This window comes from Antrostomus carolinensis, unplaced genomic scaffold (assembly GCF_000700745.2).
Source record: "Antrostomus carolinensis isolate BGI_N321 unplaced genomic scaffold, ASM70074v2 scaffold13149, whole genome shotgun sequence".
Classification (NCBI taxonomy): domain Eukaryota; kingdom Metazoa; phylum Chordata; class Aves; order Caprimulgiformes; family Caprimulgidae; genus Antrostomus; species Antrostomus carolinensis.
In genome coordinates this window covers 51021-69212 of record NW_010339309.1, presented here as the reverse complement: position 1 = coordinate 69212, position 18192 = coordinate 51021, and the positions used below count along the sequence as shown (strand labels likewise).

The following is an 18192-nucleotide window of genomic DNA, read 5'->3' as shown; positions in this document are numbered from 1 at the left end:
GGAAAAACTACCCCAGATTTCCCCTTTGCTGGCAGGGAGAGAGTCTGGCTGAAAATAAGAAAAATAGTGAGAAATTGGTAGCGGGGATGAAAAGCTTGCAGTGACCTTTTTTGCAGTAGAGGGATGAGTTTTCCATATGTCAGAGTAACTCCATGTTCCAGGGTGGCACATTGTGAGAGCAGAGAAACCCTGTCCTCGTTTAAATTGATGGCCCCATTCCCATAGCCTGAAACCCTGGCCCGTTTTAAAGTCGAAGTGATCATGGTGTAATGGAAGGCGGCATTAAAATCTGAGCTCTGTGCGCAAATGGAGAAAGCACCTGGAAACAGAAACCCCCTGAGGAACCAAGTCCTGACTAGACTGAGGCCAAAAAAATTTAAATTCTCTGGAAAATAGTAAGGAACACAGAGACTCCAAGTCTGGTTTCACATGGGGCTTTTCAAAGGGGACAAGAAAACCGGAGGTGTGTTTACTGCAGAAGAGGGTCTTGCATCCTGCTCCAGGGATGCACTGGCTTCACAGCCATGGAAAACACACAGTTCATCCCAGAAAAATAATGGCCAGCAAAGGCTGTGGAGTAAAATGACATCTGATTGAGACATTTCAACGTAGATCATTTAGTTGAAGAGCAAGAGCCAATGCCTACCCAATCCCCATGGGCTTGCGTTCCTCACTCCCCCTTTGCCTTTCCTGTTCAGTAGGAAGCAATCCAATCTGGTGGGTCACCCCCAGCTCTGACACTCCCTGGCTCTCACTAAATTAAAGCATTTACGATGCAGGGGTGTTTTATTGAGAGGATTCCTAATTACAAGCACGGTACCTGTTTGAGGCTCCACAGGGAATGAAGCCAAAGACCCAAACGTGATCAGAAGTAACTGCGGAAACTTTGCGACTGCTCACGCTGGGAGCCAGTGCTCGATGCGTCACATCTGAAACAATCAGATAAATAGATCAGATCAAAATGTATGTGGAAAAATAGTATGACTGCCAGGCTTTTGAATTCAATAACCAATTCTGCTGAAAGCCTTCCAAGGGAATTTAATAACGCCGTAAAAAATGAAGTGTGGGTTACGAAAAGATGCATTTGTTTTCTGTGTAGTTTTGTCTTACCTCCTTGTATGGTCAGGAGACAACAGTCAGCTGTTCTACAAGCAATAGCTATTAGTTTTCATCTCTACCACTAATGCAACTTTCTTTTATCAGAACTTAATTTACAGGAAATTCTTTCTGACATAAAATAGGGCCACGTGTTCTGATGGTAAAAAATAACAAGATAATCATGGCTCCTGAATCTGAATGTAACAGGGGAAATGGGAAATAACCTAGGCTGATCTCATTTCCTGGTAAGGTGACTCAAAAGTAAAAAAAAAAACCCCATCATAAATCAACAACAGAATTCCCACTGGTGTCCCACATGCCTGAGACTGAAAGGCAGGAAAGCAGCTCAAAGACACTCAAAGATCTTCCCAGATCCTTTCCATTAGACATGTAGAACCAAACCTTTGGTTCAAATGTAGCAGCCCATTTATTTATCTACTCAAAGTCTGAAAACAAAGGGGTTCCCATCTGGATGAAGAGATGAAGTCCCGCAACCCCACCAAGCAGGCAGTACATGGGGTGGATGCAAGAGGAGAGGTCAAAGCCCAGAGCTGAGGGCTCTGCTCGAGCAAGAGCATCCAGCCAAGGTTCGAGGTGTGCAGAGGAGTGAGGAAAGAGCAGGAGCATTTCAAGACACCAGCGGGGCAAACATTCCTGTTACCTGCATTGCCGTAGGACAGAAAATTCCCAGTGGTGGATCAGGGCCAGGCCTTGGAACAAAGCTGATGCTTGGAACAAACCTTCCCTCCTGCTAAACACATGCATGCTTAACTTGATGCCTGTGATTAATCCACTGGCCTCAGGGATTTAACTGTGGGTATCTGTGAGCACAGGCAAAGGTATTTGCAGAATTGTGGTCTACAGGAATGGAAATTTTCAAGCATTGCTGTTTGCAACAAAAAGCTTTCATCCAGACTGGTGCTGAGCTCCATACGAGTGTCTTGGGAAGCAAGACTTATCCCTGAGCTTCACATCGTCAAGCATGCTGGGCAAGTAAACCCCCTCCCTATCTGTATGCAGCCAGTGAACTGCAGGAAAGCAGCAGCTCTCCTCAAGAAGTGTGTGTGACTTTACTAATACCGCTCTTGCTCACTTGTGTGGAAGAGAAAACAAGAGCAGAGTTTTAATGTAACACCAAAATCCATTTCAAAAGGAAACTAGAACCATGCTATTTATTTTGGGGGTTTCCATTTTGTCAGGCAAAGTGTTTTGAGTTACTCCAAGAGCAGGACATTTTTATTTATGGAATTCCCTTAATCCAGTATAAAAATCTTCTGAGCTAAACCAGCTTCCCAGTATCCAAATCTCTCGGATAACACAACTCACTCCCAAGATGTTTATTTACCAACAACCATTCCCTCAGGCCAAGCTTACCAGGCGGCATCTTTATCCCTGGGATAATGCTAAGTCCCCATCTGACAATCTTATTTCTCTTGGGGAATTACAAAGGCATGAATTTAGAAACACGTTTTTTGTTTTCACAACTTGCTCAAAGCAACTTTTATCTTCCCAAGTTGTTGAATGAATCAATTATCAAGAGAATGTCACGAGAATGAACAAAATATTCCATCACCACGGGCCAGGCAGCTTTGCAGTGACCAGAGGACAGGCTGCTGGGAGAAAGGATATGGATCCCTGATGCACGGGAAGAACCTGGCTTCAATTTTTTTTCCTTTCTTTTTCTTCTGTTACTTCGTTCCACAAGAGCAAACTGGGCTGGGGATTATTTTATATTTTGCTAGAAAAATAAGCCATTTAGAAGAACTCCTGCTAACCCATATCAGATGGTGAACAAGTAATTTCAGGGAGCTGGTGCAGATGGGAATTGCTGTCCATGCACTGACTAGATTACTCTGGAAATCAACATCTATTGTGAAATATTCTTGAAATCAACCAGTATTGTCACCTGCTTATTCCAAGCATGATGTAACAAGGTCTTTGACAAATGGCTTTAAAGAAGATCAGCCCAAACATGCTTTTTATTTTACAAGACTTTTATTCTGTTTCACAGATTTTACTATTACAGCAGTGAAATTATTACAAGTGACTCATAACATTTAGTTCCAAATAAAAGTAGAAAAGCACAAAAACGATAAAGGAAAGTTACATGAGATGTGATGTGTGGTAAATGTGTTTTAAGAGCACAGAAAATGTATATAAAAATACATTAGGATCAAGAATTTTGCAGACAGGTTTTGATTTAGTTACGATTTTGACACCACAGAATCACAGAATGGTTGAGGCTGGCAGGGATCTCTGGAGCTCATCTCATCCAACCCCCTGCTCAAGCAGGGCCACCTACAGCCAGTTGTCCAGGACTATGACCAGGTGGCTTTTGAATTATCTCCAAGGATGGAGACTCCACAGCCTCCCTGGGCAACCTGTGCCAGTGCTTGGTCACTCTCAGAGTGAAAAAGTGTTTCCTCATGTTCAGAGGGACCTGCCTGTGTTGCAGTTGGTGCCCACTGCCTCTGGTCCTGTCACTGGGCACCACTGGAAAGAGCCTGGCTCTGTCCTCTTTGCACCCTCCCTTCAGGTATTTATAGACATTAATAAGGACCCCACAGAGCCTTCTCTTCTCCAGGCTGAACAGTCCCACCTCTCTCAGCCTGTCCTCATAGGAGAGGTGCTCCAGCCCCTTAACAATCTGCATGGCCCTTTGCTGGACTGTCTCCAGTATGTCTACGTCTCTCTCGTACTGAGGAGCCCAGAACTGGACACAGTACTCCAGGTGTGGCCTCACTGGTGCCAAGTAGAGGAGAAGGATCACCCCCCTTGCACTGCTGGCAATACTTTGTCTAATACAGCCCAGGATAACATTAGCCTCCTTTGCAGCAAGGGCCCACTGCTGGCTCATGGTCAATTTGGTGTCCACAGGACCCCCAGGTTCTCTTCTGCCAAGCTGCTATCCAGCCAGGTGCCTCAGCTTGCCTTGGTGCATGGGGTTGTTCCTTTCCAGGTGCAGGATTTGACACTTCTGCTTGTTGAACTTCATTAGATTCTTACCAGCCCACTTCTCCAGCCTGTTGAGGTCTCTCTGGATGACAGCACAACCCTCTGGCATAGCAGCCACTCCTCCTAGTTTTGTGTCATCAGCAAACTTGCTGAGGGTACACTCTGCCCCATCATCCAGATCACTAATGAAGATGTTAAAACAAGACTGGACCCAGCACTAACCCCTGGGGTAATCTGCTAGTTGGTGGCCTCTAATTAGAGTTCGTGCCACTGGTCACCTCCTCCTTCCTGTGTCTGGAAATGGTTTCCAGGATTAGCTGCTCCATCACCTTCCCAGGGGCTGAGGTGAGGCTGCTATAGTTCCCTGTGTCCTCCTTCTTGCTCTCCTTGAAGACAGGAGTGACATTTGCCTTCCTCCAGTCTTCAGGTACTTCTCCCATTTGCCATGAGTGATCAAAGATTACTGAGAGTGGCCTTGCAATGACATCTGCCAGCTCTCTCAGCACTTGTAGGTCCATCCCATCAGGGCCCACAGACTTAGGTATGTCCAGTTTGCTTAAGTATTCCCTGACCTGATCCTCTTCCACCAAGGCTACATCCTCCTTGCTCCAGCCTTTCCCCCTGGTCTCTGGAACCTGGGACTCCTGAAGGTCAGTCTTACTAGTGAAGACTGAGGCAAAGATGACATTTGTTATTTCAACCTTTTCCATGTCCTGCGTAACCAGGTCCACTGTCTTGCTGAGCAGTGAGCCAACATTTTCCTAGTTTTCCTATCATCACCTATGTTTTTATAGAAGCCCTTGTTGTCTTTGACATTCCTGGGTGAACTCAATTACATTTGGCCTTTAGCTTCTCTAACATAAGCCCTGGATGCTCAGACAATGTTTCTGTAGTCCTCCTAGGTTACCCATCCTTGCTTCCACCCTCTGTATGCTTCTCCTTTCTGTGTCTGAGTTTGGCTAGGAGCTCTCTGTTCATCCACACAGGCCTCCTGGCATTTTTGCCTGACTTCCTGCTCACTGGAATGGAACTTGCCTGAGCTTGGAGGATGTGATTCTTGAATATTAAACTGGCTTTCTCAGGCTCCTCTTCCCTCCAGGGTCTTATCCCACAGGTCTCTTCCAAGCAGGCCTACAGCAGACACCCACTCTAATGTCACCTTTGCCTGTCCTTTCTTTAATCCTAACACAAGACCTCTCAGCCAGCTCCTTGTCCATCCCCAGGCAGAGCTCCATGCACTCCAGCTGCTCTCTCACACAAAGGGCAACTTCTCTTCCTTGTTCTCCTCTCTTGTCCTTCCTAAAGAGCCTAGAAAGCCTACAACCTAGAAAGCACAGTATCTTGAAAACTGTTAATTAGAAAGGTGATAAATCCAAGAGTATACAAAAGGCAAAAATGAAACAAAAAATGAAAGGAGGATATGTGTGTGTGTGTGATATGTGTGTGTGTGTGATATGTGTGTGTGTGTGTGTGCTATGTTTGTGTGTGTGAAGTCTATTTTATGGCAAATTTCCAGTCCTTTGGCCACTATAAAGCAAATTCAGTGGATTTCATATAAATTCTCTGTATAAAGGAATGTCTATGAACTGTGTACAATATGGCCCAGAATAAACATCTCATTATCAGGCTAATAGAGCTCCTCACAGAGGAAAAGAAGGTGCTTATGTCATGGTTTCATCTTCCCAATATAATACTGTCCGGAATTGGACTAGTGCCCCAAAATATCATTTTAGGAACAACAGGAATTCCTTTAATGGAAAGGAAATGCAGTAACCCGCTGACGCTGCAGGAGCAGGGCGCTGGGCAATGGCCTCACTACTGCACACTTGCTTTAAAGTTCGTGTGGTTGACTGGCAGGGGGTGAGCCTCTGTGTTGAACACCCAGTCGTCCAGGGACAGCACGTCATCTTCACAGAACAGAAGATAGAGGTACCTGGAGCCATAAGGCAAGGTGGGCAGGAAGAAGATGGACACAAAGGGAGATTAAAGGAAACTCAAGTAGGACTCCAAGCATGCACAAGCACTGTCAGCAGGACTGTGTGGGGGCTCCCGTTGGCCTCAGCCACCAGAGTTGATGACGACATGTTTCCTGACTGCCTCCCTCACTCTCCTGCTGGAAACTACCACCCCTGGTGCAAAGGTGGCAAAATGGGATGGGCATCTGTGCTCAGCCACCCCACAAACATTAGCTCACACTACCAGCAAAGGCAGAGCTGCAACCAGAGGCAGCAAATTCAGGCCACAGTCTCCCCTCTGTGTGCAGGACATTAAACTGGCAGTGGAGGCAGCTGTGTCTTAACCCATCAGAGCTAAAATCAAGGAGCCTCCCACCTAGAGCAGCTCTAAATCACAGGGAGAGTCCTTCAAATCCAGCACATGAGCAGAAACCTGGAGAGTGCCAATGACAGCAGAGGTTCTACAGCAGAAAACTACCAAAGCTTTGCAGCACCCCCATAACCTTGCCCAGTTTTCCCCACAGAGGATAAGACTTCTCTCTTTGTGATTAGAGACTTATTAAGCAGCCAAGAGTGTTGATGCTGCAGCAATGATGCTGCTCTGAAAGGCCCCTGTGACACTACACTTACTTCAGAGTCTCTGCGAGGAAAAAACTCTGTTGCATGTTGTCATGGGTTGGGGTTGTGGTGTAAACATCTCGGATGCCAGAAAAACCAGCTTCTACTCTACAATGTTTTTCCAGGGCCTGAGAAAGGAAAAAAAAAAATCTCATTAACACACAATTGCATGGAGTAACTCATTAATCACCATCAGTTGCATTACAAGTCAGCTTTACAAATCAAATTCCAGGTTTATAGTAGCCTCTGTCTCTCACTGAAGTGTGGTGAATACTCCAGGCTCTGGGAACAAAGCTAATGAAATAGCAAGAGAAACATAAAGCCCCTAAGTTAGTTGATTGATTGACCTTGACATTACACACAGAGCAAAACCAGACCTCAAGTGGCAGCTCGAGCTGCTTGCAGAGCCTCTTTTCCAGGACAGCAGACAAATTACAGTTCTGCCACTGAAATGCAGCCCCTGCTAGGATGTGAGGCAGCTGCCAACGGGTTATTGCGTGAACTGGAAAGACATGAGGGACTTTTTGGCTGGGGGGTCTTTGTTGGCAGAAGATAAGATGAAGGGCAAAGGCAGGTTTGCTGCTTTTCCCTGGCCAACTATGAACCAGTTGTTCTGAGCAGATCAGATATTTCAAATAGCAGGTTAACTCCTTTTTGCAGAGGGCTGTTACATTAATAGCAGGTTCTGCTATCTGCAGTGCTCCTCTCCATAAACCTCCACCGTTTTGACTGACTGATTGATTTTGCATAGCCCAAAAGGGAGAAGAAAACATTCACAATTATTAATGCCACACTAAATTGAGCTTTCCTGTGTATTTGTGCCCCGTTGTTAATTTGTCTTTAGTGTCTAACATAATTTAAATAATTTCTGCTCCTTTTATTGACTGAAGGAAAGATTTTTGTATGAATCCAGCAGCCTCTAAGAGTTTATTACAGTTAATTTTCCAAGCATACCTTCACAACCTCCCAGCCCCACTGCCTGTACTTGGGATCATGCGTCAGTCGCCACATGTACATGTAGCTTTCTACCACTTCAGGACGTAGGATGTAGTAGCGCTCGCTGAGCCTGGTTGCCATAGCTTCACTTCCAGCATCAAAGCGAAAAGCTTCGGGGCCGAGTTTGGTATCTAGACAAAATCACACACATGCACTGATCAGTTTGAGGAGAAAGCAAGTAAACAGATTGTCCAGGAGGTCAGACGAGCAGATCAGTCATGCTTGTGTATCAGATCAACCTCACAGCTGATGTCAAAATAGGCACAACTGCACAGAGTGCAGGAGCTGTGCCCACCGCCACTCAGGTGCTGCTCATTCTGTGGTATGTCTGGGTACTATCTAGGTGAGGATAAAGCATTTCTGAAGGTGGATACAACTGACAAAACACACACTTGAACCAGATTTGAGCATAGAGAGGGCAGGGACAAATCTTTCCCTTGTCCTAGCACTTTTGCTGGTGTATTTGGTATTTGCTTCTAGGAAATTGTGTTGCTCCTGAGCCTGAGAGCAGAGTTCATCACTGAGGACAAACTCAGAACCCAGATGAGGAAGAACAGAGAGGCAGGTCCTGTGGCAAAGCCTCAAAGAGAAAACACAAAGGAAAATCTACCCATGCAGCTGACCTGCCATCACAGAGATACTGATACACTGACCCAGGCAGGGCGGTTCTTTCACAATTATCAGTCCCCCAGACTGAGCCATTTCACCTGCACTGGGGCAGGGGCTGTAAGAAGTACCTGGGACCTGCAATCACTTCTGCCTTTCCTTCTGGTCCACTAGCAGCCTCTTTGAAAAGAAGACATGGGGATGATGGGGAAGGTTTATCAATTTTACTCGTATTTTATAAATAAAACACTACCTTGGTCTTTATGAGTATCCCTTACAAGAGAACTTCAGCCTCTTACAAGCATTAGCTACCACTCATATCTCTACTTTCAACACCAACCCTCTCTCCTATTCAAAAAACAGGGCAACTGAGCATAGAGGTTGCTGATCATCATGCCACAAGGTTTCTCTTGCTGCATCCATGTGTTTACCACAAGGCTGTGTTTCAGGCAGTCATTTTATTTCTTCCCTGGGCCCTCCTGTCTGCGCAGGGATCAAACATTGTTCACTAGTTGGACTATTTGCTGAGAGCCAGGGTGACATGTACAGACATTCTCTGCAAAACAATGAGTTTGCTGAAATGACAGCACCGTAACCAGCGTGGGCAGGCTTGCTACTGTCCTTTCTATGCTGATGGATATTGCTGAAGGTGAAAATTGGCTGCAGGCACTCACAAACAGAGGGTTATTAGTTCGGGTGGCTTGTTTTAGTTCTGTAAGTGCTGGGGGAAAAAAAAATGACTTATTTGCAAACATCATTTCAGGTTAGCTTGAAATTTACTGGGCAAACATGCTGGACAGAGGCTGCAAATATGGGCTCACTGATGTGGTGAAGGTGTGAAACAATCTTTGGGAACAGTTAGTGCAGACAGACCTGTGCTTGACAAGGTCCCAGAAAGCAGACTGCTGCTTCGCTGCCTGCAGTCTCAGAAGAGCTACAAAGATGCCTACAAAGAAAGGAACAGTGTCCAAAACAAGCTCATCTTGCTGAAAGCCTTGGAGGCAGAGAACTAACCCAGTCTCTTATCATCACCAGTCACTGCTCTCTCACCTCACTGACTGGTAAGCATACTGGGTGCTGAAATAAAGTTTATTGAACTTGTGAAACAGGAAGACTAAGCTAGTGTTTGCTTAGACAGCTGGGAAAGGCTGAGTAACTTCCATTTTTTTGGTTCCTACCAGCAGCTGCAGGTCTCTAACACTCTCCTGTTGGGCTTCTCAGCTGCTCTGCTCCATCTAGTGGGACACCTTGCAATTAATCTCCCCTCCTTGTCTGCAAAGGGATATGAAAGGACAGACTCAAACTCTAGTCTCATTGGGAGAAGGCTAGCTCTGCGACTGGGAGGCAGGACTAGGATTCAGCTCTGGGTTCATTTCCTACCTCTGCCACAGGAGCTCACATATCCCTGTCCCTCTGCTCCAGCTCTCCGCTATGCAAAACATCTTTCTCTTCTAGATATCCCAGAAAAGACAAGTGAAAATCATACACAGGGATGCAGATGCTGCTGAAGCACAAAATACCCTACTGCAAACCTCTGCCACACAAAAGCTGTGTCTCGTTACTAACATTTTCCAGGCAGCCCGCAGGTTTACCTGAGCGTGCGTAAGACTCGTGACACGTGTTTGTTATTTCTGCAGCGAGATTCACGTAATGTTGCTTCCTCTCTTCTCCGGCGTGTTCAGCTCCAAGTGCTATCATGCCCCCAGAGAAGCAAGCCAAGTGGCCCATTTTGTGATCCAAGATGCCACCTCTCCATTCAGCAATGTACGTCAATCCTCCAGCAGACTTTTTGACCAAATGCTTTTCTATCGCCTAAAAGGATGAAAATCTGGATTTCAGGATACTTAGTGGACAGGGTGAGGAGTGAATACCAAGGAAAGCCAAAGATCTAAGACATTTTTTGCCTGAAACATTCTGATGAACAATGTCACACACAAAAAATACAGAGCAGCAACCTGCTCCTTACCTCTAGTGCATCGTCATACATCTTTTTAGCTTCAGAGTCTTTCTTGTCTGACATCAGCCAAGATTTGATGAGATATTCATAAAAGCTGTCCCCAAGCCCCCCAATGGAGACATGGTCTGTAGTGGGAAAGCCAGAAAAGAACTTCAGGTTCATGATATACAATGAGCAGCTGTTTTACAAAGAGCAAACAACCATGTCCTATTTAATGCCCTTGTTCTCTCCTTCCTCTTTCCAGTTTCCTGGGGAGAGCTTGCAGCATTTCTTTTTCATAAAGGAAGAAAGGTGGAAAGTGCAATCAGAAGAAAAATGTTCTGTCATTTTACAAAGCATTAGTATCCCTTACCAAAACTATTCAGAGGTCTTATTTTGCAAGAGTTATTTATACTGCAACTTGAAGATGCTTCCTGTTTATGAAGCAATCATCATAAATCCCAGCCTCATAAACCAAAAGCAATGACAGGTATTGATAGATCTCTACATATATGAAGCCCCTGGGTGCTGCCTCCCTGCCTCAGGAAAGGGAGGATGCATGTTGGATCACATGGAGCTGCCAGCGAGGGGCTGCTGGAGGGACCTCCTGATCCTGCCATTTGTATTCCTGGCTCACGGTGGGACTCTGTGCCCTGGGGAAGGCTGGGGTTGTCGGCATATTAAAATGATAAAGTCAGGTACAAGGATGTGCACTGAATATATTCTTCTGCAGAAATCAGATTTTCAAGGCTATCTGTTTGGAGTACACAATGCTATGACCTTCCTGGAGAGGAGGATGCTAAAGAATTGCACTGTGAAATGGGCATGACAGCTGCAGGTTTCTGCCTGGGGGGAACTGCTGGATGGATTTATATCTTTAAACTGTACCACAGGGGGAAAAGCAGCACTCAATTCTTTCAAGCAGCCAAGCACTCTCCTTTTTAGAGGAGCAAGACAGATTACCCACCAAGGACTGAACCATCCCCGTTAATTAACAGTGTCCACCTCTGAGTCTGCACGTGTCCCCAGTTTAGATGTAAGCAGATGCTGCAGGGTTTTCAGAGTTAGCTGTTCAGATTCTTATTTTCCCTTTCACTGTACATATATAAAGTCCTGAGGCTTATTCTAAATGCTAAATCCTACCAACAGAAGAGATCAACAGTCATGCATTTTCCTGACCTGAAGAGCAAATATCCCTGATACAGCGTGTCCAACGATCCACGGAATAATCCATGGCAAAACAATGAGATTAGATGCATGAATTCAGGAAAAAAAAAAAGAGGCCAGACTATTTGCAAATACCGGCTGCACAGACTGTCTTTAAAGAGAAGCTCTGTGATCCTAAGTGTGTCATTCATAAAATCACCAAAGCAGGAGCTCTGGTACATAATTGCTTTCCATATGGCATCAGCTTTGCCAGCACTTGCTTCCTAGGCACTTTGCATAAACAAATCTCTTATTTCAGCAGGGGACCATGCTTTAATTTTCTAAAGGTAACAACTGCACTCAGAAGAGGTACAGCACTGCCTCTTCATTTAGAAGATCTGCTCATTCAGCCAGGTCAAAGATACACCTTTTAAGAAAATCACAGCAATTCCAAGAAAAACAGCTTCACGCAAAGAGCTTTAATGACAGGAGAGAAAATGAGAGCCTGGCACCTACAGGGAACATCTCTGTGGCAGGCTGCAGCTGCCTCCCCACTTTGGTCCTAATCTATTTCTCACCAGCAGTATTGGAGATGCAGAAGAGGCTGATCAGCCTTTTCCCTCACTGGAATACGGATTCAGAACACAAGGTCATATAATGAGCAACTGCCACAAACAGCCTGTGCCATGAATTGCCCTCATGACGTGAAAGTCTAGGAGAGAGGTTATCTCTATTCCTTTTGCATAAATCAGCCTATCCCAGAACAAGGAATCAGAAGCTACTTTTAATAAGCTCCAAGAAGCAGCAACAGGCCCCTCTATATCAGCAAGGGGTGGGAGCAGGTCAGTACAATGAACTAAAATTTGCAGACATAAATAGAATTAAATTAGGGCCAGAAGAGATGAACACTGAGTATCAAGCTGAGTGTTTTAACCATCTGAATTAAGAGCACAGCTTTGCAGTTTCCCAAAGATTCTGTAACCATCAGTTATAGCAACAGACAGGCACTTCTCCTCTCAGCACCAATGAATAGGCAGAATTAATGCCTGTGTCTGAGAAAACACGCTGTGCGGCTGCCAGTTGGGAACAACCTAAAGAAAATGGCATCTCAGGGGTGTGGTAGGGGATGGGAGATTAGTTTTTCAAGTGGAACATATTGCAACAACTCTGCAGAGACAAATGTGGAGAGGAAGCTGAACTGCTTACAAAAGGACTGAAGAACTTTGAAGACCAATTAATAGGACAAACACTGAAGCCTATTTTCTCTCCTCACAGCACCATAAGGACAGCTCTGGTTTAATGGGACAACTGCAACCATCCAAGATGGTTGGATAATAATGGGACACCTTTCAAGCCAAGCCCCTGTCAATTACCATTAGAGGTGCTGATGTGTCAGTTAAAGGTCAGGGATTGCTCACAGCTAGTGCTCTCTCACTGTCTCAGATGACGGCAGCCATGCAACTGCCTGCCAGTTACAACCAGAGCTATTAATACAATAGTTAGAAAGGTCTGTCAGCAGAGCAAAGAGTGCAATGAGACACGGGGGCACCAGGTAATCCAATGACTTAAGAAACCTGCTTAAACAATATAAATGTAATCCACTGACAGGTTAAAAACAGCTTCTACAGAAAGAGACTTTTATTTGACAGAGAAACACGAAATCCAGCAACCCTCCCTTGCCAAGACAAGCAAATCCTTAACAGAGCGGGAAGTTGAGGTCAGAGATCTGGGGCTCAGCAGCAGAAGCAGCAGCCTCTCATGTTCCTACCAGAGGGCAAGCTTCTGGCCTTTGGTGACACAAAAAGAGGGGTAAAGCCTCTTCTCTGGGTAAGGAAGGGGCTGTGTGTGTAAAGCAGGAAATAATCTTTCCCTGGGTACACCACTTCTAATGTTTCCTTGCTCTTTTCAAGCCCCTTCCTGGTTAATGCTCCTTTTTCTTCTCAGAGCAGTACCTAATGCCCATGTCTTCAGTGCTGGGTTCCCAACAAGAGAAAAGAACATGTACTTGTCTCACCCTTCTTGCACAAAACTGCACTATGCAGAGGTACCATGGTGACATGTACACGAATGCACACAAGAGAACTCATCCCTCGATCCTAGGGATCTAAGTCTCTGTAAGCCCTCTGCCTCTCCAGGTGGCTCCTTACTTGCTGCAGCACACACTTGGGAAGTAAATCTCACAGGGCTGCTGCTCACATCCTTCACGTGCAACTCCCAAGGAGGTCTGTGGGCTATGTGATGACTGCAGGATGAGGTCTTAAAGAGATGGGCTGATTTCTAATATTTGTGTGATGAACCATGTACCATTATCCTCCCCTGTGCATGAAAGGCCCTAATTCTCTCTGGAGGTGAGACACTCAGCTGGAAACAAGGCTGATGGAATAAGTGTACAATTACTATATTGCATCTTACAAATCGGGTTGCATTATCTAATCACATGTATAACAGGCTGCCTGACAAGACATTTTCTTGGCTTGCTGCTCTGACAGTTGCTATTGCTTCCTAAAGAATAATGGAAAGACTGAAATGCTCCAGGCAGAACTCTGAACGCAGAATGATACCTACGCTGCACCCAGTTCCCTGTCACCGGGCTGAGAAAGTTGGGATAAAGGCCCTGTGGCTTCTCAACTCTGTTCAGGACTTTGCGGATGTTCATCACCTAGGAGAGATGAGAGACAAGAACGATGTTACTTCTCTGCTGAAAATCTGAGGGTTTTGCACTGTCACTGAGAACTCTAATTCCTCAGTGCTGATCCCTGGCTGAACAAGCACAGCAGCCTGTAACGCTGTGAATCACCGTGCAAGCAGAACCCAGTGACATGGCTCTCCGGCAAGAAGGCTGCTATGGAGAAACTTTTCTGCTGGACTCCTCAGCATCATCTTTATCCAGCTTTGTGGGATTTTAGAAATGATTCTAAAAGCCCTGCAAGGCCCCAGTTAAGCAGGCAGTGGAAGCAGTTTGCTAACAGTGGTCCAGAAGCAATCCTGAGGACTTGGGATCTGGGTGGAAACGTATGAGATGCGGAGAGAGATTTTTTTCCATGAACCAAAGGGAAAGGAGTGGCAGGGATGAGTGACTCACACAGTATTTAAATTCACTATGTGGTCACTTAACGTGATGAATTGGGGCCTTTAATTTCAACAACAGACAGCTCCTTTAATACACTAGAACAGCTGTACTTACTCTCTAAAACCTCCCTTGGTTTCACCCCCATTAAATCCAATAGGTCTTTCCCATAAGGGACAAAGTTAAATGGTATGCAGCATAAATATTCTATTACAACCTACAGAGCAGCTAATACACTCTAAACCTTTTATAAAATTAGACAATTTGTACGCCAAAAGCTGGCTACAGACTTAAGTCGGTGCTTCCAAGTAAGTCGTCAGGCTGCATAATATTTACTGAAGTTTAGTAGTATGGCATATTAATGACATGTTTGAATAAAAGACACAGATGGACTTTATTCTTCAAGTCCCAAGCTGCAACTTAATGAGTTGGTCTGTTCCTCTGAAGTAATTTCCCACAGGATGGGCTGTTTGAGCCCACATCATCCTACATTTTTTCTCTCAGAGGGTGTTAGGATGAATGTGATCCATTTTCTGTAGCACACACCAGGCACACTCAGCTCAGTCCATTCGAAAGGTTCTGCTCTTATCCCTCTATGGGCTTAGGAGGCAAAGAGGAAAACACACATTAGGCTGGGGACAGAGGCTTGACCATGGCTCAAAATGCCACAGTGTGAACCTGGAATATGGATGCAATTCTAGTTTTTAACAGTGTGCCTTCTTGCCCTTGTCTTTTCAGTGCTCACCTCTCTTTCCTCTCCCTTCATTTCCTTCGTGCACATTTTCTTTCTATACCACTACTCTGTTTACTGGTCTTTTCTCAGCTGCCTCCTTCCTCTGGGCAATTTATCATTATCACTGTCCTCAGGAATCTTTAGCTTGTCACCTTTATTTCAAATCACCAGTCTTTATCTTCCCTACAGAGCTTCCTGGGTTTCTAGTTTTCCTTCACCCCTCTGCAATATGTCTCTTGCTCACCCCACCCTTATTGCTTTCCGTACAGTCCACCCTATTCTCCATTTTGCTCTCCTAGCTTCTTCCTTCTCTTCCTTCCTGCCTCTTCTTCAAATTCTCTTCTCATTTCACAACTGACAGACCTGCACTGGAAATATCCTGGAGAAGTACCATTTTGAGCTTTTTATTGGCAAGCCTAGAACCACTGTCTGTTTTCAACCCGCTGTGGGACTCTGGACAGGCCCCATTTCCTTTGGGCTCATGGGGGCAGTTTGAATTCTAACTGGAACAATTTGTCTCCCTCAAAGCTGGTTCCTCAGGGACGTGCAGCGAAAGCTAATGACTTGCTGGTATCCAACAGCATATTTATTAAGTTGCTCTCACATGCACTACAAGATCACTTGTGGAAAAAAAAAGCTCAAGGTAATGTATAGTATTAATAGATTTTCAGTTACAAGTTACACAAAAGGAATCCAATATGTCAACTGTCAGGCATTTCCTACACAAGAAACCTCAGCAGAAATCTTGCTGGCTGGAACATAACATTTAATGCCTGTTTAGAGTAAAAAGGTCTGCAAGTACAAGGCACTACTATTAGGATATCAGAATTAACAATTATCTTTGCAGTCTGCATCCAACAGATGGTTTAATTTTGTCTTTGTCCTTGTCTGAGTAAGTTTCTGCTACAACTTCACATGACTGAGACATTGGGAAAAACATCCCCATCTCCCCGGTGGCTGCAAGTGAGGGAGAGGCAGGTGAAAGGGCTACAACAAATGTGAAAAAAGAAAACACTGAGGTAGCTGCCTTCCAAGGGCTGTTGGTGTGACAGGATCTCTAACAGGAGCTCGCTGTGACCTTTTCAGTGAGTTGGTGTGTAGGATGCTCAGAGACCTGGTGACCTCTGCAGCCTGCAAGGCACAGGTTTCTCAACCCATGTCCCACTCCCAGTTTCTCCTCTGGTGAGTTGTACTGGTATTGGGGAGTAGGAAGACTTTGCTGTCGTGCTGTCTGCTGCAGGCAGACCACAGTGCTGCTCTGCTCCAGCACTGACCCTGGGACTATTAAGAGACCAGCTCACTAAAGATCAGGTTGGGAAGTACTTGCCTTTTCTGCAAACACTGGATTGCCAGAGAGCTCCGAGAGGTGCAGGAATTCTAAGTGCAAAGTACCAAACTCTGCTAGGATGCTGCTTCCGGCAGATGCCCAACCCCAACTCCAGCTCATGCCGCTGCAAGGAGAGAAAAGGGACCCTTCATTGCCAGGAAAACACAGCCAAAGCCTGAGGTCCCCCCACCGCCCCAGTGCAGATCCTGCTTTGCTATGTGCATGCAGTGCACACCAGGTCTCAACAGGGGCTGTGTAAAGGACATACATTGATTTTTAGGACTGTCACAGGAGTAGTTCTAGTGGGATGGAAAAGTAGTTTCACCAAGGATTGTTTAGGATAGGGCAAACACAGACTGCACATGCTGGGAAACTGCAGTTTTTGTGGGAGAGTAATCCCTCCAGAACAGACCAGCTGAGAGCAAACCTTGGAAGAACACTGACAACCTGCCCTACACAAGGACCTTTGGGATGAAACGTGTCTGTAAGTAGCCTGGGCCGAACTCTTGCATCTCAAATGTCCCACAAGTCCAACAAGGTTGCTCTTTTATGGAGAATCCAGACTGTTCCTAAGCACCTTGCTTCAAAAAGATCTCACACTCTGTATATATACTTGACACTGACATTCCCAGTGTGTCTTTGCTTGGAGGGGGATACAGCAACATCAGAGCTGGGGGAAAGATGCCATTGGGCAAACCTGACTGTAATGGAAAAATAAAAAGGTGAATCTTAACATCTGCACAGGACAAATCTGATTCTGAAAACACTTTACTGGTGCTCACCTCATGTGCCTTAAGAACAGGGGGGGCAGCATAAAACTACAGAAGGTGGCAAACACTGTCTGAAGAAGCCAGTTACACAAAGTGCCTCTGCCCCTTCTACTGATGTACTAGGAACCCTTCTCAGTTTCTGTTTGTCTCCCCTTACCCTGCCAAGTCCATGCAGAGAGAGAAATCAGCACTTAAGTGAAGCATGGAGCTGATTCTGGGGATAAGGAGGGCATTACTTCTCCCTTAAATCTCAAAAAAAAAAACTAACCAAAGGGCATGGGAGGGCAAAGGCTCCTCCAAGCACTAACAGCCTCACCCTTGGACTGGCTTTTACATTCAACCTGCTTCCTTCTTGTACCCCACTGCCACAGACCACAGCTCTGCACTCTCTGAAATCTACACAGGCATGAAAATGTCCTATAACCTTAAGCCTTGGTCCCAAAACAGCCTTCTGCAGGTGTTGGCCCAGGGAAGCTTGGCTGAACCATCTCAGAATTGACGTGGCTTGGATCTTCACGTCTCTTTGTGGTTGATAGTGATGAGGTAACAGGTTTCCAGGGATGGGGGGGTTGGGGGTAACACTAGATGGCGCCGGAAAGCTTTTGGCTATTACAGGGAAAGGGTTTCTGTTGTTTACAGGAGGTTAAAACTAATGATCTTTCTGAGGAGGGGAAAAAAAAACCAAACAAAAAACCCAAAAGTTTCCCCTCCATGTGATATACAGAAACCCATTTCAGGTCCAGAGCTGCTTGTTTCGCCTCCAGACAAAAAGAGCCATTAGATAAGCAATATGTTCACGCTGTTTCAAATTGCTCACTGCCAAACGTCAGCCTTCCCTGCAAACTGTCAGGAGGCTGTATCATCAGCTTCTCATTTGAAAACACCGTATGCAGCTAAAACAGGTACCCCAATAACATCGGGTGTTTATAGCAGAAACCTCCCCGTGCAGGCAGAAAGATCCTCCAGTCTGACCAGGTTAATGTTG

The 18192-nt window shown here is 45.5% G+C and overlaps 1 protein-coding gene across 1 annotated transcript in view; it reads right to left on the bottom strand.

Annotated features, from left to right (window-relative positions):
• Positions 1-5543: 5543 nt before the first annotated feature.
• MAN1C1 (mannosidase alpha class 1C member 1) overlaps positions 5544-18192 on the bottom strand; it is a 43350-nt gene continuing 30701 nt past the window's right edge. The window contains exons 6-12 of the mRNA XM_010175793.1: positions 16438-16561; positions 13876-13969; positions 10195-10310; positions 9821-10040; positions 7581-7753; positions 6639-6754; positions 5544-5986 (exon numbers count right to left, since the gene is read on the bottom strand). Coding sequence (XP_010174095.1) covers positions 5869-5986; positions 6639-6754; positions 7581-7753; positions 9821-10040; positions 10195-10310; positions 13876-13969; positions 16438-16561 — 961 coding nt within the window. The 3' untranslated portion in view covers positions 5544-5868. The remainder of the gene's footprint in view (positions 5987-6638; positions 6755-7580; positions 7754-9820; positions 10041-10194; positions 10311-13875; positions 13970-16437; positions 16562-18192) is intronic.